This window comes from Nomascus leucogenys, chromosome 7b (assembly GCF_006542625.1).
Source record: "Nomascus leucogenys isolate Asia chromosome 7b, Asia_NLE_v1, whole genome shotgun sequence".
NCBI lineage: Eukaryota > Metazoa > Chordata > Mammalia > Primates > Hylobatidae > Nomascus > Nomascus leucogenys.
Window position 1 is genome coordinate 8,402,016 of NC_044387.1, and position 22,077 is coordinate 8,424,092.

The 22,077-nt window shown below is 47.6% G+C and overlaps 1 protein-coding gene across 3 annotated transcripts; it reads left to right on the forward strand.

Annotated features, from left to right (window-relative positions):
* The first annotated feature begins 1,329 nt into the window (after nt 1-1,329).
* On the forward strand, nt 1,330-13,665 carry NAGA (alpha-N-acetylgalactosaminidase). Of its 3 annotated transcripts, none has more exons than XM_012507732.2 (10): nt 1,378-1,454; nt 1,845-1,936; nt 3,696-3,831; nt 4,329-4,500; nt 4,975-5,152; nt 5,461-5,555; nt 6,364-6,525; nt 8,940-9,137; nt 10,929-11,072; nt 11,582-13,665. In XM_012507732.2, exons 2-10 carry the CDS (start codon nt 1,921-1,923, stop codon nt 11,714-11,716), a joined length of 1,236 nt encoding a protein of 411 aa, XP_012363186.1. In that variant the 5' UTR covers nt 1,378-1,454; nt 1,845-1,920; the 3' UTR covers nt 11,717-13,665. The 3 variants fall into 3 exon arrangements, with proteins under 3 accessions (XP_003264870.1, XP_012363186.1, XP_030671303.1); XM_030815443.1 differs by having other exon boundaries at nt 1,852-1,936; XM_003264822.4 differs by having other exon boundaries at nt 1,330-1,936.
* Nucleotides 13,666-22,077: the final 8,412 nt, after the last annotated feature.

A 22,077-nucleotide genomic window follows, 5' to 3' on the forward strand; every position in this document is an offset into this window, starting at 1 on the left:
ACCACTGCACTCCAGCCTGGTGACAGAGGGAGACTCTGTCTCAAAAGAAAAAAAAAAGAAGAAAAAAAAGAAACTACAAATATTACTGGAAACATCCCCCACCTTTCTGTGTCGGGCCTGGCCATAAAGGAATTCTCTGACCTACCTTGTCTGATACTAGGTCATAAGACTCTCATTCCAGAAGGTGTCCTGCCCTCTTCCCAGCAGGAGGGAATGCCACACACAGAGAACAAGAAGAATCTGAATCTGAACAGACACTGCTGGGTTTCCACACTCAGCTATTAACATTAAATCATTCCCTTTTGTCTAATCACGTTTATACACAGTTGTCCATTCCTTATTCCTTTTTTTTTTCTGTTGCCCAGGCTGGAGTACAGTGACACAATCACAGCTCACTGCAACCTCGACCTCCTGGACTCAAGCAATCCTCCCACCTCAGCCTCCCAAGTAGCTGGGACCACAGGCACCTGCCTGGCTTTTTAATTTTTTGTAGAGATGGGGTCTCACTATGTTGCCCAGACTGTCCTTAAATGTCTGGCCTCAAGCGATCCTCCTGCCTCAGCCTTCCAAAGTGCTGGGATTACAGGCATGAGCCACCAGACCCGGCCAGGGCTGTCCATTTTTCATCAAACCGAGACATAAAAATAAAGTTTTCCCTGAGTATTTGTGTCTTCATTCCTGAAGGCTCTCAAGTCACATAAAACATTGAGTAAATCAATCTATTATGCTTTTCTCTTGCTAAACTATATTTTGTTTATAGGAGTGTCCGCTGTGACCTTTGGGATGAGTAAGGGAAAATATCACACCTTTCTGCCCCTACAATGCCCAGAACAAAGCATTTGGCACCTAGCAGTTTCTCAATAAATACTTGATGAATGAATGAAGAAGGAAGTAGCCCAGTCTGTGCGAGCAGTCCCTGAGCGTCAGGCGGGGAAGGGGAGCCAGTTGCCTTTGCGGGAGCTGTGACCACCTGCTTTGCTGCCCCCCACGCACCCTCCTTGTAGAGACGATTAATCCCAGACTTCCATTTTCCTAGCAGCTCACTAGGGAGGCCTTGCTTCAGAGCAGTCTCTCATTTCCTCTGCACAAAGCCCTCAACAGGTATTCACTGCACGGCCGCTTACTGAGCGCCCACGGTGAGCCTGGCACGATCCTCGCCCTCTTGGTCCCCACAGAGATGGAAGGACAGGCCTCGCGAGGCCCGGGCCACGAAGGACAGCCCCGAGCCCGTTCTGCCAATGTCAGCCTCGCCAGCACGCAGGGCGGGGGCCCAGTGGGGAAGGGCTTAGAGAGGCTGGGAGGCCGGGCTCATATGGGCGGGGCACAGCGTTGCTAGGGGGGATTCTGATAGGTTGCGCGAAGGGTTGCCTTCGTGAGGCCCCGCCCTCACTGGAACGCTTCAGACTTAGGTTACCGGATTCGAGTCAGAAGCGGCCGCGGGTCTGAACGCTTCGGTAGGATAAGTGCGGCGGGGGGGCGGCTCTGCGGTTTTGGGGGGCCCAGTGCGGGAACCCGGACCCGGGTGGGAGTCCGGAGCCTGGCCGCAGCCCCGCCCCTCTGCTCTTTCTGGGTGACCTTAAGCCGGTCGCTGCCTTTTTCTGAGCCCGGGCCGGGCCGAAGGCGGCCCGTAGGCCCTCGGGACTCCCAGCACTTTAGAGGGTGTGAGGTCTGACATCCAAGACACGTTGTTTAGTATTTCTGAAGTAAGAACTCAAGCTCCAGGAAGTGATGGCTGGGGATGGGGCGGGCAATTTGGGGACCGAGTGTAGGATCCACGCCCAAGGTTGAGGGCGGCCGAGCTAGCCAAGCAGCCGTGACCCTAGTGCTTTTCAGACGTTTCTTAGCTTCCAGAGCCCAACACATACAGCTGATACACTCAGACCAGATCTGGTCAGGTCCTCGGAAGCTGAGTCCAGAGCGATGCTGCTGAAGACAGGTACCTACACCGGCTGGGGTGGCTTGGAAGGGTAGGGGTGAGTGCTACAAGGAGCTTTGGCGCTTCTTCCCTAATGTGGGTTTGTGGGGAGACAGGTTCCTCTCTCTCTTACTTAGAGCTGGGCAGGAAGGGAGGAAATGCTTCCCCATACGGGAATCATTTCTCCTTCAAAGGGGCCCTGCCTTTCTCACTTCCTCTCCCTCAAGCACAGAGGCCCTAACTGATGTGATATCAACACGTGCGGAGAACCGCCTGTACAGTCCCTACAGTAACTCCATATTACAGATAAGGAAACTGAGGCCCGAGGGGGAAAGGGCTCACTTAGATCAGCTGATCGGGTGCCCATCCTTGCTGGCTTACTTCTTAAGCCTCTCTGAGGCCTCTTGAGGGTCTGTGGGAGAGAGCAAAGAGCTCTGGGCTGGGGCTCAGGAGACCTGGAGTCTGGCCAATGGTCCCGACTTAACGATTTTTCAACTTTACTGTGGTGTGAAAGCGACACACATTACACATTCAGTAGAAACCACAGTACCTATATAACCACTGTGTTTCAGTATTCAGTAAATTGCATGAAATATTCAACAATTTATTATAAAATAGGCTTTGTGTTAGATGATTTTGCCCAGCTGTAGGCTAATGTGCATTGTCGCTTTTTTTTTTTTTTTTTTTTTTTTTTTTTTTTTTTTTTTTTGAGACAGAGTCTCACTCTGTCACCCAGGCTGGAGTGAAGTGGAGTGGCACGATCTCGGCTCACTGCAACCTCCACGTCCCAGGTTCAAGCAAGTCTCCTGCTCAGCCTCTTGAGTAGCTGGGATTACAGGCACTCGCCACCTCGCCCCGGTATTTTTTTGTAGTTTTAGTAGAGACAGGGTTTTACCATGTTGCCCAAGCTGGTCTTGAACTCCTGACTTACGGTGATCTGCCCACCTCGGCCTCCCAAAGTACTGGTATTACAGGCGTGAGCCACCATGCCTGGCCTGTCTGCACTTTTAAGGTAGGCTAGGCTCAGCTATGATGTTTGGCAGGTTAGGTGTATTAAGTACATTTTTGACATAATATTTTCTTTTTTATTATTTTGAGATGGGGTCTCACGCTGTCACAGCCCAGGCTAGAGTTCAGTGGCACGATCTCAGCTCACTGCAGCCTCCGCCTCTGGGGTTCAAGTGATCCTCTTGCCTCAGCCTCCCAAGTACAGTGCACGCCACCACACCTGGCTAAGTTTTTGAATTTTTAGTATAGACAAGGTTTCACCATGTTGGCCTGACCTCAAGCGATCCACTCGCTTCGGCCTTCCAGAGTGTTGGGATTACAGGCGTGAGCCACTGCACCTGGCTGATGTGATATTTTCAACTTACACTGGGTTTATGAGAACGTAGTTCCATGGTAGGCCTAGGAGCATCTGTACTGTTAAGTTCTATATATGGGATGGGAGGAGCTGATGGGGGTTATAGAAAGGGAAGGACATAAGGTGTTAGTTTTGCTAATTCCAGGTGTTAGTTTTGCTAATTCCAGCACTGCTGTGGTGACAGCCGGACCTCAAGCCACTGCCTGGCCCAGGCACCATCCTCCCACTTACTGCTTTGCAAGAGCCAGCCATTCATTGCAGGAAAAGCCAATTCTACTCTAAACCCAGGAGTCCAGTTTCCCTTATATATAGGCAGGCAGCCTCTGTAGGGCTGAGCAACATACAGATGGGGTGGGATGAGGGCTAGAGCTGTGAAGGCAACTGACAGTCACCATCCCCTCCTCCCTTGCCCCCTAGTGCTCTTGCTGGGACATGTGGTCCAGGTGCTAATGCTGGACAATGGGCTCCTGCAGACACCACCCATGGGCTGGCTGGCCTGGGAACGCTTCCGCTGCAACATTAACTGTGATGAGGACCCAAAGAACTGCATCAGGTGAGTAAGGTCCACACTCACCTGATGAGCCTTGCCCAGGGCCCTGCAGAGTCGGGGGCAGGAAGTGGAGGGTCCGCTAGAAAAGAGGGCAAGGTCAGAGTTCTCCATCACAGAGCCTGCAGCCGAAGTCACTCGGACTGTCTGACACCTAGCCCCGTGACCTGCCTGGGGCCTCTGTAGGGACTGTCAGGCCCCAACCTGGTCACGAGGCAGGGACTTTACATGGACCCAGCCCCTGAGATAACTGTTAGAAGGTCAGGCCAGGCCCCCTGTACTTCCCCTGACCCAGTCCTGCCTTTTGGCCTGGGGCCAGCCACTCCTTTCAAGCTTGCTTATGGCTCATGGCACAATCCCTGGTGGTCATTTACACTGATACCTGGCTTAGGGCTCAGCAAGGTCATGGTTTTTATAGCCCAGATTCAATCAGAGCTGAGGCAGGGTGTGGGTGAGGGCCGGGCTGGGTCCCTGAGCTACCCCATCCCTCTGCCCCTCACTAGTGAACGGCTCTTCATGGAGATGGCTGACCGGATGGCACAGGATGGATGGCGGGACATGGGCTACACATACCTCAACATTGATGACTGCTGGATCGGTGGGCGCGATGCCAGTGGCCGCCTGATGCCAGATCCCAAGCGCTTCCCTCATGGCATTCCCTTCCTGGCTGACTACGTGAGCTGCACCCCAGCCCTGCCCTTGGCCTCAGGGCTAGACCACTCCTTTCACTCTACCTTGCTTAGGGCTCATTTGCATGATTGAGATCTCACAGTCTAGTGGGGGAAACAGACAAATGAACACCGACTTTTGGCCCACTCTGTTGAGTGAGAGCCAGAAAGGGCATCTCACGCAGCCTGGTATTCCAGGAAGGTTCCCTGGAGGAGGCAGTTCTTGAGCTGAGCCCAGAGAGATGGCATTGGAGGCAGAGAGGATGGCAGGATCAAAGGCCTAGGGGCAAGAAACAGCCACTGGGAGGTGTGTGTTGGGGGAGAGGTGGGCCATCATGGCCAGAGGCCGGGCCAGCATGCTGGGACCATCTGCTTTGGTCCGTGGGAGCCCTGGAGGTTTAATGGGACTGGGTCAGATATGCCTTGAGGATATCTCCCTGAGGGTCCTGCTTGAGCCCACTGTGTCCTCAAACCCCCACAGGTTCACTCCCTGGGCCTGAAGTTGGGTATCTACGCGGACATGGGCAACTTCACCTGCATGGGTTACCCAGGCACCACACTGGACAAGGTGGTCCAGGATGCTCAGACCTTTGCTGAGTGGAAGGTGGACATGCTCAAGCTGGATGGCTGCTTCTCCACCGCCGACGAGCGGGCCCAGGGTGAGTTACGCAGCTGGCTGGGGCACACAGGCAGATGGGGAGGGTGGCCATGGAGACCCACCCAGCGCCCACCTGGCTGAGCTTCCTAATTCCCCCCACCCAGGGGTTAGGGGAATTGTGGCTCCCAGGCTCCCTAAATATGAGTGGCAGCATAGCCCACCCGGGAAGCGTTTGAGGCTCTGGGTATGTGGGGAGGCACCTACTCTTTGGAGCTTGTTTCTTCACATCTGTTGGGAAAAGGTCTGGGCTAAGGCCCCAGACTGCCTCCTGCACTTTCTCAGGACTGAAACGGGTTGGGCTTTCTCTAGGGTACCCCAAGATGGCTGCTGCCCTGAATGCCACAGGCCGCCCCATTGCCTTCTCCTGCAGCTGGCCAGCCTACGAAGGCGGCCTCCCCCCAAAGGTAAGCCTTTCTGCCCCCCTGCCTGATGGCGCTTCCCACACCCAGGCCTCCTTACCTCCTGAGTGCCAGGCTTCAGGGACGGGGCCTTCCAGAACCAGTGCTGCTCTCACCACAGGTGCCCATATGGTGATTTGTAGGTGTCTAGAGACCTACGTTAAGTACCCACAGAGAGCAGGTGGGCTCAGCCATTCCAGAGAGGTGTGTGTGTCGGAGGGAGGGGTGGGCCTTAGAGAAAAGGCCCTTGTGAAGTGGGCTGAAGGAGTTGGCATCAGAGGCAGGAGAGCCATCTGTGCTGGAACACAGTGCCCAGGATTCCAGGAGGTGCCCATTGGGCGAGGAGACCCAGAAGGCTGGGGAGGCCAGGCAGGTGGGGCCAAGCCTTGGAGGAACCTGTGGGCTCACGAGGGGTCCCTCGGCATGTTTGACACCAAAAATGGTGGGCTCAGGCCTGTGGAGCTGAGAAGAGAGCAGACAGCAGTTTCTCACTGAGAGAACATGGGGATGGGTGGGTGTCAGGGAGGGTTGTTTGTGGGTGCACCAGCCTGGGCCCACACCCTGGGCTTGACCCAAGGTGGCATGAGAGGGCAAGGTAGGCTCCTGGCACCAGCATGCACAGAAGGGAGACCCCGGTAGCCCCAGAGCAGGGCCACCCTCTGAGGCCCTCCTCATCCTGAGCAAGCCGGTGGGGCCTGTTCTCTTCCCTCTTCCCCACCTGTGTCTCTTGCTGAGCCTCCTCAACTCCTGTGTGGGTCTCTGGGCTGAAGCGTGTGATTCTGTTGCTGGACTCTGCCTTTCCCTTGACATCCAGGTGAACTACAGTCTGCTGGCGGACATCTGCAACCTCTGGCGTAACTATGATGACATCCAGGACTCCTGGTGGAGCGTGCTCTCCATCCTGAGTTGGTTCGTGGAGCACCAGGACATACTGCAGCCGGTGGCCGGCCCTGGGCACTGGAATGACCCTGACATGGTACCAGGATGGAGGGGGATGTCCCTAGGCCCACCATCTGTGATGACCCTGCTCCCCACTGCCCTGTGCTTTCTTCCTTCTTGGAGGCTCACTGCCAGGTTCTAGGTCAGCGCTTCTGAAATGTGTCCCTGAACTGGTTGCTTTAGACTTGACTTAGAAGCTGGTTTCCAGGGCCCCATCCCCCACGTTTTGCATCAGAATGTTCAGGGGGAGAACCTAGGAATTCCCACTGTTAACCATCTCCCCAGGCAATTCTGATGTTTTTGAAAACTCAAGAACTTGGGTCTATAGTGACCCTGGAATAAGATGTTATTGCCGTGCAGGTTGAAGATCATGACCTGGCTATTCCTAGTGCCTGGACTCCTCTACCCCATCTGCCTCTGATCCTTTTGTCAATTCCCGGCCTCGTCCCCTACAGGGACAACTGGCCCTCACAGTCCTGCTTCTAGCCCTTCCATTCTATCTCAGTCATTGCCCTGTGACATTTTGTTGTTGTTACAATTTATAGCTTTACAGTTATCTCTTAGTCAACAAGCATTTACTACCTGATTGATCCTATGATGATTATAAGAATTACAAGTGCTAAGCCAGGTGGAGGAGCAACCTGGAGTAGCAGGAACTGGCCTGCTGTGGAGTCCCAGCTCTAGCTCTGCCACTTTACCTTGGGCAAGTAACTTAATTTGTTCTGTGCCTCAGTTTTGTCAATTGGAAAATAAGAATAGTAGCTACCTTATAGGGTTGAGGGTTAAAATAACTCTGAAATGCTTGGCACAGTGATGGGCACATACGCAGTGCTTAAATTGTTGTCACTAAGCCTGTAACTTGTGTCCTGACTATGGATTGCTTGCCCTGGGGTCAGGAGTCCCCCTTGATCCATTCAGCTGTGGCTAGGGCAGGTGGGTGTGGCCAGTGGTAGGTGCAGGGACTTTGTCCAGTTCTGTTTCTTACCACTGTCACCGTGGAACATTTATTGACTTTACCTAGTTTATAAGCTTTTTGACAACAGGAGCCCATTTGATCATCTGAACAACCTGTGATGTAGCCAGGGCATATTACCACCCCCATCACCCCCAGGGGTTTTTTTATTTATTTATTTTGAGACGGAGTCTTGCTCTGTCGCCCAGGCTGGAGTGCAATGGTGTGATCTCGGCTTACTGCAACCTCCACCTCCCAGGTTCAAGCGATTCTCCTGCCTCAGCCTCCCAAGTAGCTGAAATTACAGGTATGCACCACCACGCCTGGCTAATTTTGTATTTTTGGTACAGATGGGGTTTCTCCATGTTGGTCAGGCTGGTCTCGAACTCCTGACCTCAGGTGATCTGCCCTCCTCAGCCTCCCAAAGTGCTGGGATTACAGGCATGAGCCACCGCGCCTGGCCTTTTGTTTTTTGAGTCAGAGTCTTGTTCTGTTGCCCAGGCTGGAGTGCAGTGGTGCAATCTCAGCTCACTGCAACCTCCGCACCTTCTGATTCAAGTGATTCTTGTGCTTGAACAAGTAGCTGGAATTACAGGTATTCACCACCACACCTGGGTAATTTTTATATTTTCAGTAGAGACGAGGTTTTGCTATGTTGGCCAGGATGGTCTCTAACTAACTCCTGGGCTCAAGTGATTCACCTGCCTCTGTAGCAGGATGAGCCACAGACAAAACTCCTCAGACACTGGATTAAAGAAGGAAGAAGTTTTTATTCGGCCGGGAGTGTCAGCAGACTCGCATCTTAAGAGCCGAGCTCCCCAAAAAAGAAATTATTGGCCTTTTTAAAGGCTTACAACTTTAAGGGGTCCACGTGAAAGCGTCGTGATACATCAAGCAAGCGTGGGAAACATGACTGGGGGCTACATGCATCAGCTAACAGAACAAAAAGTTTTACAATGCTTTTTCCATACAGTGTCTGGAATTTACAGATAACACATAGTTTAGGTCAGGGGTTGATGTTATCGTTACTACTTTTTTTAACTCCTAGGGCCGGGTGGTGGTGCCAAGGTTGTCTGGCTATTTATCTTACTTTTGTTTATTTCCAACTTTTTGCTTTTTCTTTCCTCCTGTCTTGTGAACTAGGCAAGGTTGGGGGAGGAGGGCAGCAGAAGTAGTAGTGGTCTCCTTCCTTACCTTAGCCTCCCAAAGTGCTGGGGTTTACAAGCGTGAGCCGCCGCACCTGGCCATCTGCCCATCCCCCTACCGCCAACTCCGTGTTCTTCATGGAAAATAAAAAGCTGATGCTCAGATGGAAAGTGACTTAACTCCCCCAAGGCCACAGGGCTGGGGAATAGTGTTTGCTGAACCAGGCCTCCTCCACATACAGCCATCTTTCCCTAATCCCTAATTGCTCTTCCTCGGCTACAAGTTTGGGGATGGTCCTTGTGTCTACCTCCTTGAGGAGATGAGAGTTGACTACTCCTCTTCTCTGCCCCCAGCTGCTCATTGGGAACTTCGGACTCAGCTTAGAGCAATCCCGGGCCCAGATGGCCCTGTGGACTGTGCTGGCAGCCCCCCTCTTGATGTCCACAGACCTGCGTACCATCTCTGCCCAGAACATGGACATTCTGCAGAATCCACTCATGATCAAAATCAACCAGGATCCCTTAGGCATCCAGGGACGCAGGATTCACGAGGTACTGGGGTGTGGAGGGAAGGAAGGGGAGGACTGAGGAACTGGGCTCTCCTGAGAGAAAGGCTGCCAGCCTCCCTGGGGGCAACACCTTGGGAGGTACAGGAGTCACCCAGTCCCCAACCAGGGCTACCCCTTCTGGTTGCTTATGGTTGAGGACTCTGATGGGAGCTGCTCCAACTGTCTTCCTCTTGCTGGGTGAGAGCAGGGCTGAGCAGGACAGCTCAAGGGAGTCGGGGATGAGAGGCATCAGCCACATAAGTGCACACAGGAAGGGTGAGGCACAGAGCTTCTATACACCCATGATGGCCTGCAGACAGCTTGGGCTTCCCTCCAGAGCAGGAGAAGCTGGTTTGTTTTTGAGATAGGGTCTCACTCTGTCACCCAGGCTGGAGTGCAGTGGCACAATTTCGACTCACTGCAATCTCCACCTCCTGGGTTCAAGCAATTCTCATGCCTCAGCCTCCTGAGTAGCTGGCACTACAGGCGCCTGCCACCATGCCCAGCTAATTTTTGTATTTTTAGTAGAGACACCATGTTGGCCAGGCTGAACTCCTGACCTCAGGTGATCCACCTGCGTCAGCCTCCAAAAGTGCTGGGATTACAGGCATGAGCCACCGCACCCGGCCAGGAGAAGCTGTTATAGCCAAGGAATACTACGACTACTAGTGGCTGCTATTTATTACCTACTATGTGCCAGGAGATTTAGATACTTTTTCTCAGCAAGGTAGGTATCTTGCCATTTTACAAATGAGAAAAATGAAACTTCGAGAGTCTGAGTAACTTTATCCCAAGGCTACACAGTTGGTACAAACAAGACTGAACTTCAGTGTCACCTCAAAGCCTTTGCTTTTTTTTTTTTTTTTTTTTTTTTTTGAGATGGAGTCTCACTCTGTAGCCCAGGCTGGAGTGCAGTGGCACCATCTCAGCTCACTGCAACCTCTGGCTCCCAGGTTCAAGCGATTTTCCTGCCTCAGCCTCCCAGGTAGCTGGGATTACAGATGTGCGCCACCACACCCAGCTAATTTTTTTTGTATTTTTTTCAGTAGAGACAGGGTTTCACCATGTTGGCCAGGCTAGTCTCAAACTCCTGACCTCAGGTGATCCACTGGCCTCGGCCTCACAAAGTAATGGGATTACAGGCATGAGCCACTGTGCCTGGCCGCCTTTGCTCTTTACCAAATCCTGGACTTTGGTAAAAAGAAACCTACAGAACTACAGAAGGCACCTATAGAACTGGTGATGCCCAGAGGAAGTAACAATTCCCTGCCAGAGGGGCTGATGGTGGAGCTGGGCCTGAAGAACCTTCTGGAGGATGGGAGTTCACATCCAGCTCCACTCTCCACCCTCCTGGAACAGAGTTCACTGTTCCCACTGGACAGCACCCTCCTGGAACAGAGTTCACTGTTCCCACTGGACAGCACCCTCCAGGCCAGCACTGGCAGTTGTTTGGGGCCGGCACTCATACACTGTACTGTTGTTGCTTCCCCATTTCTGCATTTATCCCTCCCGTTGTCCTATGAGCTTCTGGGGCAGGGCCTCATGCAGCATTTGTCTGTGTGCTAGCACAGGGGCCAGGCTCAGAGTAGGTGTTGATGAGTATCTGCTGAGTCAGGGAAGGCAGGCAGGTAGGGTTAGATAAGCTGGGGTGCTGGAGGCCCGTGGCATCCTCCCTAAGCCTGTGTGACATGGAACTGTGAACTGGGGGACCCAGAACTCAGGGAGGGCCAGAGAGGCAACGGTAGGTCTTAGTCTGAGCAAGGGACCCCAGCCAGTAGCCACCTTCTGTGCCCAGGAAAAATCTCTTATCGAAGTGTACATGCGGCCTCTGTCCAACAAGGCCAGCGCCTTAGTCTTCTTCAGCCGCAGGACCGACATGCCTTATCGCTACCACTCCTCCCTTGGCCAGCTGAACTTCACCGGGTCTGTGACATATGAGGTGAGCACCCGGCTGCCTGCAGCCACCCGCCTGGGCTTCAGATTTCTGTGGGAGGGTATTATGGGGGGTGGTTGTTCACATATGGCCTCCCCTGAGCCATGGGCTTAGGACCTCTGGCAGGTGCCCATGGGGAGCTGCAGGCACTGAGAGCTGCAGCCAGTGTCATGCTCTGCACCAGTATTTTCAACCTATGCAAACAGAACTACTGCATATAAATATGAATCCCATTAGCCTCTAGGGCTGTACTCCTCCTCCTAAGGGTCAGCCCTTGCTGGCACATTCCTCACAGTTTTCCATGGGCTGGGGCTTTCTCCACTGCCTGTGCCTGGGCACCTGTTGGATTTACTGGTGGAGAAGTGATGGAGATTCAGGGCTCCCACTTCTGTAGGGCATACTGGAAGCCTAGCACAGACAGGCCAAAGTCCAGGCAGAAGGCTTCTACATCCTCCAGTGGGGTCTCTGTGCAGCCATTCTCATGGTGGCATTGGTGATGTCCCTCCCCACTGCAGGCCCAGGACGTCTACTCAGGTGACATCATCAGTGGCCTCCGAGATGAAACCAACTTCACAGTGATCATCAACCCTTCAGGGGTAGTGATGTGGTACCTGTATCCCATCAAGAACCTGGAGATGTCCCAGCAGTGAGAAGCTGGGACATGTGACAGGCTGTGGTGGCACCATTGAGCCTAGACCATGGAGCCTTGGCATGCCCAGAGCAAGTGGGCAGGTTCTCTGCTCCCCAGGCCTGCTCAGTGACTGACCCCATCATACCCAAAGTGCAATCTCAGGGCCAGGTTCTATGCCCTGCCCAAGCGTAAACCCTCTTGGAAACTTCTTTTGGGGCAATTTTCCTGTGGCCTTCCTGGCCTCTACATCGTGTGCACAGCCCCACAGATGTTGCTGAGCAACTTGCCAGCCTCCCGAGCCCCATGCCCATCAGGACTCTAGCCTCTGACCTTGCTGTTGACTCTGAAATCAGGATTTGGAATTTTTCGAATTAGGAGTAGAGAGATCTGACCTCTTGCCAGGAATGCCCATGAATCGTGTGATTGGCTTTTCTACCCATAGAGGGCCTTGTAGGCTGATACCACCTGGGAGTGAAGGTCACAAAGGAGACCTTGGCTCCCTCAGGTCACCAATAAACCTGTTCTTTAATCAAGTAGTTGCAATATGGACCTGGGGTACCTTTAGTTAGGGACTCTGCTGGCACTACACATGGTGCTGGATTCAAATCTCACCTCTATGGATGATGTCTGGCATCGTCTGGCCCCTCCTTTAACAAACTGACTGGAAGATTGTACTTCCTAGAGATGCCAGACTTGCCTCACACCCAGGAGCTGCCCCTGCTGTGCCTGGTATGCTGGCAGTGGTGATGGTGACAACATAATGAGGCCAAGTAGCAATGCTCCCAGGTCCTGCAGCTTGTGCTCTGCCCAGCAGTGCCCCTGGCCCAGCAACTCAGCCTGCCCTTCTCTCTGGTGGCTCCACCCCCACCTCTACTTCTTTTCCTTTATTATTTCTCTCCCGACCTGGCTGCAAAGGAGGTTCATATTCCCCAGATGTGTCCACAAACCTGTCCAGGAGTTGTGTCTTAAAATTGATTTCCTGTCCCTCTTCCTAAGGACAGGGGTTAACAGTCAAAGTGAAGGAATGATGGGTTCTTGCCTATCTTGCTTTGGTCCTTATTTCCCAAGCCCTCCTCTTTTAGCCAAGGCTACAGGGCACTTGTCTTCCCTGGTGGCTCTCTCCCCTTTGGAGATTGCTGGTGGCAGAGCAAGCTAGCTAGGTCCTCCTTGGGCTTTGAATGTAGGAGCACCCAGTGCCCCAGGCCTTGCACTGTCCTGCCCAAGGAGTATTTTCTGGGTGGATCTCCCATAGTCCTCAGAGTTCTGAGGTCCTTGTATTTAGGGTATGGTGTGAAAACTTACATGTGCACATTTTGTTACATCATTTAAGATTACTGGAGCTTTACTGGTTAAGTATAGGGTCACCAGAAAGTTCCCTTCCCCAGTTGATGTCTTGAGGCTGCTGAGAAACTTAGGACAGAAGCCTACCTCATCCCAGGCCTCTGTCCTTGAAGGCCTGCCCCTCTGTGCATAGCTCTGGCTTTGGGTCTTGTTCATAGTGCTGTTCAAGCAAAATGGAATAGTCTCAGGTGGGAACACCTTCTCTTGCCAGCTCCAGGAAGGCTTTCCCACCACTCTGGGATGTGGTGGGAAATGAGTTGAGACCATGGAGTTGGGAGTTGGGGGCCAGAGTTGAGCCTGGACTTCACCAATTAATTCCTTTACCTTTCAGCCCAAGATAGCTACATGTCTTTACTCGCTGTATAAGTTATCCTTTTGTCCTGGGGGTGCCTGATTGATCCTATCTCTTCACCCTTCATTCTTTCAACAAACATGCCATCTATCTCCCAGGACATTTATTCCCTTCTAGTCAAGGCCAGTTAGGAATGCAATATTTTTTCAGTTCAGTACAGATTTGTTTGGACCCAAAGTACCCTTTCTCTTTTTAAAAACTTTTTATCATGAAAACTTTCAAATACAAAAATAAAATGGTAGAGTGAACCTCCATGTACCCAGCATCCAGCTCCAATAACCATCAAGTTGTACCATTATTTCATCTCTCTTCCTGCACATGCTCTTATGATGTGTGAGCTAGAGTATCTGAAAGGAAATTTCAGAAAACCCTAAAAACCACTATGTCTCTAACAGATAAGGGCTTTAAAAATACATACATGGGCCGGGCGCAGTGGCTCATGCCTGTAATCCCAGCACTTTGGGAGGCTGAGGCAGGCAGATCACAAGGTCAGGAGATCGAGACCATCCTGGCTAACACGGTAAAACCCCGTCTCTATTAAAAATACAAAAAATTAGCCGGGCATGGTGGTGGGCGCCTATAGTCCCAGCTACTCGGGAGGCTGAGGCAGGAGAATGGCATGATCCTGGGAGGCAGAGGTTGCAGTGAGCCAAGATGGTGCCACTGCACTCCAGCCTGGGCGACAGAGCCAGACTCCATCTCAAAAAAAAAAAAAAAAAAAAAAATATATATATATATATATCCTTAATACAATTTTCCTATCCAACAAAACAATTTTAAAATAATCTAATAACCAGTCTATGTTCAGTTTTTGCCAGTTGTCTCAAAAATCTCTCTCTATAGTTTGTCTAAATCAAGATCCAGTATGAACTACTGAAAGTTTGCTCCCTTCATAAAAGCATTGAAAAACCTGCCACATACTATCAAAATCAACTTTCACAGAACTCTGGAAATTAACCAAAAGCTTGCAGCAACCCAGAAAACTTCAACTGAAAAAGAAAAAAAAAAAAAAGTTGAATTCCAGTAGGAACAGCAAGCTATGTGGTATTTTACCTTATTACCAGATTTTAAATCAGCTATTTTAAACATGTTCAAAGAGCCAAACAAAGCCAGGTCTAAAGAAATAAAGGAAAGAATAAGAATGATGCCCAAACAGAATAACAAAGGAGATAAAACTATAGTGGAGAAGAAAGCACAAATTCTGAAGTTGGAAAGTACAATAGTTGAAATGAGGAATTCACTGAAGAGGTTTAATAGTAGATTTGACAGAAAAAGAATCAGCAAACTTGAAGATAGATCTGTTGAAATTAACCTCTCTGAGAAAAAGAAAGAAACAAGAATGAAGAACACTGAGCAAAACTTCTAAAACCTTTGGGATACCACCAAATGTACCAATATACACATAAAAAAAAGAGAAAGGGGAAGAATATTGGAAGAAAGAGTGGTTGAAAATGTCTCACATTTGATGGAAAATATTAATCTACCTATCCAAAAAGCTCAATGAACTCCAAGTAGGTTAACCTCAAAGAGCTCCAGACCTAGACATATCATAATCAAACCCTCAAAAGACAGAATTTTGAAAGAGGCAAGACAAAAGCAACTCATCACACAAGGGAGTCTCAATAAGATTTACAACTGACTTCTCATCAGAAACCATGGAAACAAGAAGGCAATGGGTACATTTAAAAATAAGTATAATTGGATTGTCACAAAGGATAAATGCTTGAGGCGCTAGATACCCTATTTTCCATGATGTGATTATTACAGGAATGCAATGCCTGTATCAAAGCATCTCATGTCTTCCATAAATATATACACCTACTATGCATCCACAAAAATTAAAAATGAAAAAGCAGTGGGTTGACATATTCAAAGTGTTGAAAGAAAAAGATTATCTATGAAAAAATCTGTATTTGGCCAAACTATCTTTCAAAAATGAAGGCAACATGAAAACATTCCCAGATAAACAAAAACAGAGTTCATCTCTAGCCAACCTGCCCTACGTAAAATACTGAAGGACATCCTTCAGGCCGAAATGGAAGGAAACTAGAAGTAACTTGAATCCACATGGAGAAATAAAGAACACCAGTAAATGAAACACATAAGTAAATATAAATGATTTTGGTTTGTAACTCATTTTTTGTCCCCATCTGATTTAAAAGGTAACTTAAATGCAGTAATTATAAACTGAGATGGGTAGACCATGTATAAAGATGTAATTTGTAGCAATAACAGCATAGAGGAGGGGAACAGCTATATAAGAAGCAAAATTTTTGTATACAAGTGGCATGAATTAGTATTAATCAGAATGAGATAGTTCAGAATAAGATGTTAATGGCAATCCCTATGGCAGCCACAGAAAAAAACTTTAAAAATATGGTAAATATATGACAGAGATCAAATAGTACAAAATAAAATGTCTAACACAAAAAAAGGCAGTAATGGAAGAAATGTGGAACAAAAGAGACTGAAGACATAACACATAAATAGTAAAATGGCAAATGTAAACCTTATCAATAATTACATGTAAATGGATTAAACATAGATCGACAGAATGCATTTAAAACATACACACACAAGTGCACACATAATCCAAAAATGTGCTTTAAGAGACACTTTAGACTCAAAGACATAATAAGTTGGAAGTAAAAGGACAGAAAAAGATAGACCATGCAAATGGTAGCAAAAGTACTAGGGTTGGGGGGGTCTATGTTAATATCGGAAAAAGACTTTAAGACAAAAATTGTTACTAGATCCAAAAGATTTTATAACATTGAAAGGACCAATCCACCAAAAAAGATATAATTAGTATACCTAACAAGAGTCCAAATATATAAAGCAAAACCAGACACAATTGAATAGAGAAATAGATAATTCAACAATAAGTGTTACCAATTATATTACCAATACTAATTATAAACCAATTAGACCTAACAGACATCTACAGAACATTCCACCCAATAGCAGCAGAATATACATTCTTCTCAGTACAAATGGAACATTCTCTAGGACAGACCGTATGTTAGGCCATAAAGTCAGTATCACTAAATTGTAAAAGACTGAAATTGCCAGGCACAGTGGCTCACACCTGTAATCCCAGCACTTTGGTAGGCCGAGTTGGGCAGATCACCTGAGGTTGGGAGTTCCAGATCAGCCTGACCAACATGGTGAAACCCTGTCTCTACCAAAAATACAAAAATTAGCTGGGCTTGGTGGCAGGCGCCTGTAATCCCAGCTACTCTGGCAGCTGAGGCAAGAAAATTGCTTGAACTCTGAGGCGGAGGTTGCAGTGAGCCAAGATCGCGCCACTGCACTCCAGCCTCGGTGACAGAACGAGACTCGGTCTCAAAAAAAAAAAAAAAAAAAATTAGCTGGGCATGGTGGTAGGTGCCTGCTGATACAGGAGAATCATTTGAACTCAGGGGGCAGAGGTTGCAGTGAGCTGAGATCACACCATTGCACTCCAGCCTGGGTGACAGAGCGAAACTGTCTCAGGAAAAAAAAAGAAAAGAAGAAAAAGAAAAAGAGGACACACACTTTCAATTTCAGTATCTACCAAAAAGCTACAGTAATAAAAACAGTGTGGTACTGGGGTAACAACAGACGTACAGTTGAGAGTCCAGAAATAAACCCATATACATCTATAGTTAATTGATTTTTTTTCTTTTTTAGACACCAGGTCTCACTGTGTTGCCCAGGCTGGCATGTACATAGCTCAGTGCAGGCTTAAACCCCTGGGTTCAGGTGAACCTCCCACCTTGGCCTCCCAAAGCACTGGAATCACAGGCATGAACCACTGCATCCAGCCAGTTAATTGATTTTTTTTTTTTTTTTTTTTACAAAGGTACTAAGACCCTTCAATTAGAAAATAGTCTTTTAAATAAATGGTGCTCGGACAACCAGATATCCACATGTAAAAAAAAAATGAATGTAACTCAAAATGGTTAAAAGACCTAAATGTAAGACTGAAAACTATAAAACTCTTAGCGTAAACATAAGTGTAAATCTTAATGACTTTAGATTATGCCACAGTTTCTTAGATAGGACACTAAAATCAGAAACAGGCTGGGTACGGTGGGTCACGTTTATAATCCCAGCACTTTGGGAGGCTGAGGCGGGTGGATCACCTGAGGTCAGGAGTTCGAGACCAGCCTGGCCAACAAGGTGAAACCCTATCTCTACTAAAAATACAAAAAAAAAAAAAAAATTACCTGGGCATGGTGCCATGCGCCTATAATCCCAGCTGCTCAGGAGGCTGAAGCAAGAGAATTGCTTGAACCTGAGAGGTGGAGGTTGCAGTGATCGTGCCACTGCACTCTAGCCTGGGTGACAGTGTGAGACTCTGTCTCAAAAAAAAAAATTTTTTTTTAATCAGAAGCAATCAAAAAAATAGATAAGTTGGACTTGATCAAAATTCAGAACTTTTCTGTGTCAAAGTATACTATCAAGAAAATTAAGAGAGGCCCTGCACAGTCGCATACACTTGTAATCCCAGCACACAGGGAGGCTGGGACGGGAGGATCACTTGAGGCCAGGAGTTCAAGAGCTTGAGCAACATAGTAAGACCTTGTCTCTAATTTTTTTTTGTAATAAAAAAATAAAGTTAAAAGACAACTCGCAGGATGGGATGCAACATTTGTAAATCATATACTCTGATTAGGGTCTAGTATCCAGAATATATACAACTTAATAAAAAGACAAATGACTTAATTAAAAATAGGCAAATAATTTGAATAGACATATCTCCAAAGAGTTAGACAAATGGCCAATAAGCTCATGAAAAGATGCCCAACATTGGCCAGGTGTGGTGGCTCATGCCTGTAATTCCAGCACTTTGGGAGGCCGAGGCAGGTGGATCATGAGGCCAGGAGTTCGAGACCAGCCTGGCCAACATAGTAAAACCCCGTCTCTACTAAAAATACAAAAATTAGCCAGGCATGGTGGCACGCACCTGTAGTCCCAGCTACTTAGGAGGCTGCAGCAGGGGAATTGCTTGAACCCAGGAGGTGGAGGTTGTAATGAGCCGAGATCGTGCCACTGCACTCCAGCCTGGGTGAGAGTGACTCTGGTCTTAAAAAAAAGAAAAAGAAAAAGAGAAAAAAAAAGATGCCCAACATCATTAGTCATCAGTCACTGTAGAAACCTGCTTGGCAGTTCCTCAAAATGTTAAACAGAGTTACTATGTGATCCAGCAATTCCACTCTTAGGTAGATACCTAAGAGAAATTTAAAAATATGCCTACCCAAAGACTTGTATGTGAATGTTCATAGCATTATTCATAATAGCCAAAAAGTATAAACAACTCAAATGTCTATCAACTGATGGATAAACAAAATGTGTTATATCCATGCAGTCCACACAGTATATCCATACTGACACAGGCTGCAACATGGTTGAACCTTGAAAACTTTATGCTAAGTGAAAGCCAGACACAAAAGGACCTGCACTGTATTATTCCATTTATATGAAATGTCTGGAATAGGCAAACCTATAGAGACAAAAAGTAGATAAATGGTTGCCAAGGGTTGGAGGGAAGAGGAAATGAGAAGTGACTGCTAATGATTATGGGGTTTCTTTTTGGGTAATGAAAATGTTCTGGAATTATAGTACTTATGGTTGCTTATTTTTCTGTTCAAATAACACATGGCTTCTGTCTCCTGACTGGAGCCTTTCAGGTATACAGAGAGCCTACAGTTAGCTGCTGTTCAAGGACCCAGGTGAGAGACAGGGAGGCAGGGACAGGGGTGATCACAGTGAAGATGAAGGAGGACTGGCCAGATCTCCAGGACTCAGTGACCGTTGGGCTGCCAAGGCAATATGCACAGGCCAAAGACACATTGGTAAAATAAAGACAAAAGTGTTAGAGGGGAAATTGTTGAAAAGTACCTATTTTGCCACTCTTATTTCCAGCAACAGTCTAGAATTTCTGGACTCCAAAGAAAAAATACAAGTGGGTTCCAGGCCTGGCACAGCGGCTCATGCCTCTAATCTCAGCACTTTGGGAGGCCAAGGTGGGTGATCACCTGAGGTCAGGAGTTTGAGACCAGCCTGGCCAACATAGTGAAACCCTGTCTCTACTAAAAATACAAAAAATTAGCTGGGCATGGTGGTACACACCTGTAGTCCCACCTACTTGAGAGGCTGGGGCATAAGAATTGCTGGAACCAGGTGGAGGTTGCAGTGAGCCAGGATCGCACCACTGTACTCCAGCCTGGATGACAGAGCCAGACTCCATCTCAAAAAAAAAGAAAAAAGAAAGAGGAAAAAAAAATACAAGTTGGTTCCTGTTTAAAGAGCTTCAAGAAGTTCTCAGAAACTATTCCTCAAGACAGTCCCTGGAGAGGCTGTGTGTGAAGGCCTACAAAGACAGACCTTTACCTCTACAAAGACCCTTTACCTCTCCAGGTTGGAACAAAGCCATCTGCACTGACTTGGGGTAAAATAAAAAATTGAGATGATTTTCCTTACTAAAAAGACTGACCGGTTTATAGAAAGAGAATAAGATGGTAATTTAGTTGTGTATCCTAATACCTAGATTTAAATCCTTGCTCCACTTACAACTGTGCAATCTTGAGCACCCTACTTAATCTCTCTGTGCTTCTACTTCCTCTATAATGGGGATAATGTATTATAATATTCTACTTCCTTTATAGTGGGGATAATAGTTCCTACCTCATGGGATTATCGCTCGGGAATTAAGTGAGCTAATTTATGTAAAGCACTGAGAATGGCTAATTTATGTAAAGCACTGAATAAGTAGTTATTCAGGCCCAGGCTTTTCTACATGGTGGTTTTTGCCACCTAGCTTGGGAGCCCTCAGACATTTAAAAAGCTGTGGGAAATCACAGTCTCTCCCCCTAAATGGGCTTCCCATCCCTTCCCTGACCCCAGCCTTTTAAAGACCAGGTTTAGGTTTCCTGAACAATTAGGCAGAAAATGCAGAGTTCCCATATACCCTCTCTTCACTCACTGTTTCCCCTATTGTTAACATCCTGCATTAATGTGATAGATTTGTTATAATTGATAGTACTGATACATTATTAGCAAACGTTCATAATTTACATTAGGGTTCACTCTTTATGCTGTACATTCACTGGGTTTTCACTAGTGTGTCATGAGGCACACCCACTGTTAACAGTATCATACAGAATAGTTTCACTGCCCTAAAAATCTTTGTTCCACCTGGTTCATCCCTCCCTTCCTTCTCCCCTGCTCCTGGCAATCACTGATCTTTCCACTGTCTCCATAGTTTTGCCTTTTCCAGAATGTCACAGTTTGAATCATACAGTAAATAGCCTTTCAGATCGGCTTCTTTCACTTAGCAATATGAATTTAGGGTTCCTCCATATCTTTTCATGGTTTGATAGTACATTACTTTTTAAGCAATGTACTTAAATGAATAATATCCCATTGTATAGATATTACCACTGTTTATCCATTCAACTATTCAAGGACATCTTTGTTGCTTCCAGGTTTCAGCAATTATGAATAAAGCTGCTATAAATATTTGAGTGCAGATTTTTGTGGACATAGATTTTCAACTCATTTGGATAAATACCAAGAAGCACAATTGCTGGGACATATGGTAAGAGTATATTTAGTTTGGAAGACAGTTTGGCCGTTTCTTACTAAAGTATACCATTTTGTACTCCCAGGAAGCAATGAGCGTTCCTGTTGCTCCACATCCTCACCAGAATTTGGTGTTGTCAGCATTTTGGGTTTTAGCCATTCCAATAGGTGTATAATAGTATCTGTGGATTTTAGCCATTCCAATAGGTGTATAATAGTATCTGTTTTAATTTGCAATTCCTTAATGACATATGATGTTCAGCATCTTCTAATATGTGTGTTTGCCATCTGTTTATCTTCTTTGGTGAGGTGTCTGTTTGGGTCTTTTATCCATTTTTTAATTAGGTTTTTTTTTTGGTGGGGGCGGGGGAATGAAGTCTCACTGTTGCCCAGACTGGAGTGCAGTGGCATGATCTCAGCTCACTGCAACCTCCATTTCCTGGGTTCAAGAGATTCCTCCTGCCTCAACCTCCTAAGTAGCGGGGATTACAAGCAGGCGCCACCACACCCGGCTAATTTTTGTATTTTTTTAGTAGAAATGGGGTTTTGTCATGTTGGCTAGGCTGGTCTCAAACTCCTAACCTCAGGTGATCTGCCTGCCTCGGCTTCCCAAAGTGCTGGGATTACAAGCATGAGCCACCACGCCTGGCCCAGGTTGTTTTTTTTGTTTTTTGTTTTTTTAATTATTGAGTTGTAAGAGTTGGATTTTTCATTTGTTTTTAGAGACAGGGTCTCGCTCTGTCACCCAGGCTAGAAAGCAGTGGCACAACCATTCTTCACTGCAGTCTCAAGCAATCCTCCCACCTAAGCCTCCTGAGTAGCTAGGACTATAGGAATGCCCAGCTAATTTTTGTAGTTTTTTGTAGAGATAGGGTCTCACTATGTTGCCCAGACTGGTCTTAAACTGGCCTCAAGCAATCTTCCCACTTCGACCTCCGAAAGATTACAGGCATGAGCCACCTGTAAATTTTAGATATAAAAGATGGCAGAATGTGCCATACCAAAATGTGCCCTTTTTTTTTTTTTTTTTTTTTTTTTTTTTGAGACAGAGTCTCACTTCTTTGCCCAGGCTGGAGTGCGATGGCACAATCTTGGCTCACTGCAACCTCTGCCTCTCA

What these genes read in the sequence shown, in the direction of transcription:
- NAGA (XM_003264822.4), top strand. An exon ending in TTCCCTTCCTGGCTGACTAC is followed by an intron (nt 4,501 to 4,974) that starts GTGAGCTGCACC and finishes AAACCCCCACAG; the next exon opens with GTTCACTCCCTGGGCCTGAA. An exon ending in AGGGACGCAGGATTCACGAG is followed by an intron (nt 9,138 to 10,928) that starts GTACTGGGGTGT and finishes TTCTGTGCCCAG; the next exon opens with GAAAAATCTCTTATCGAAGT.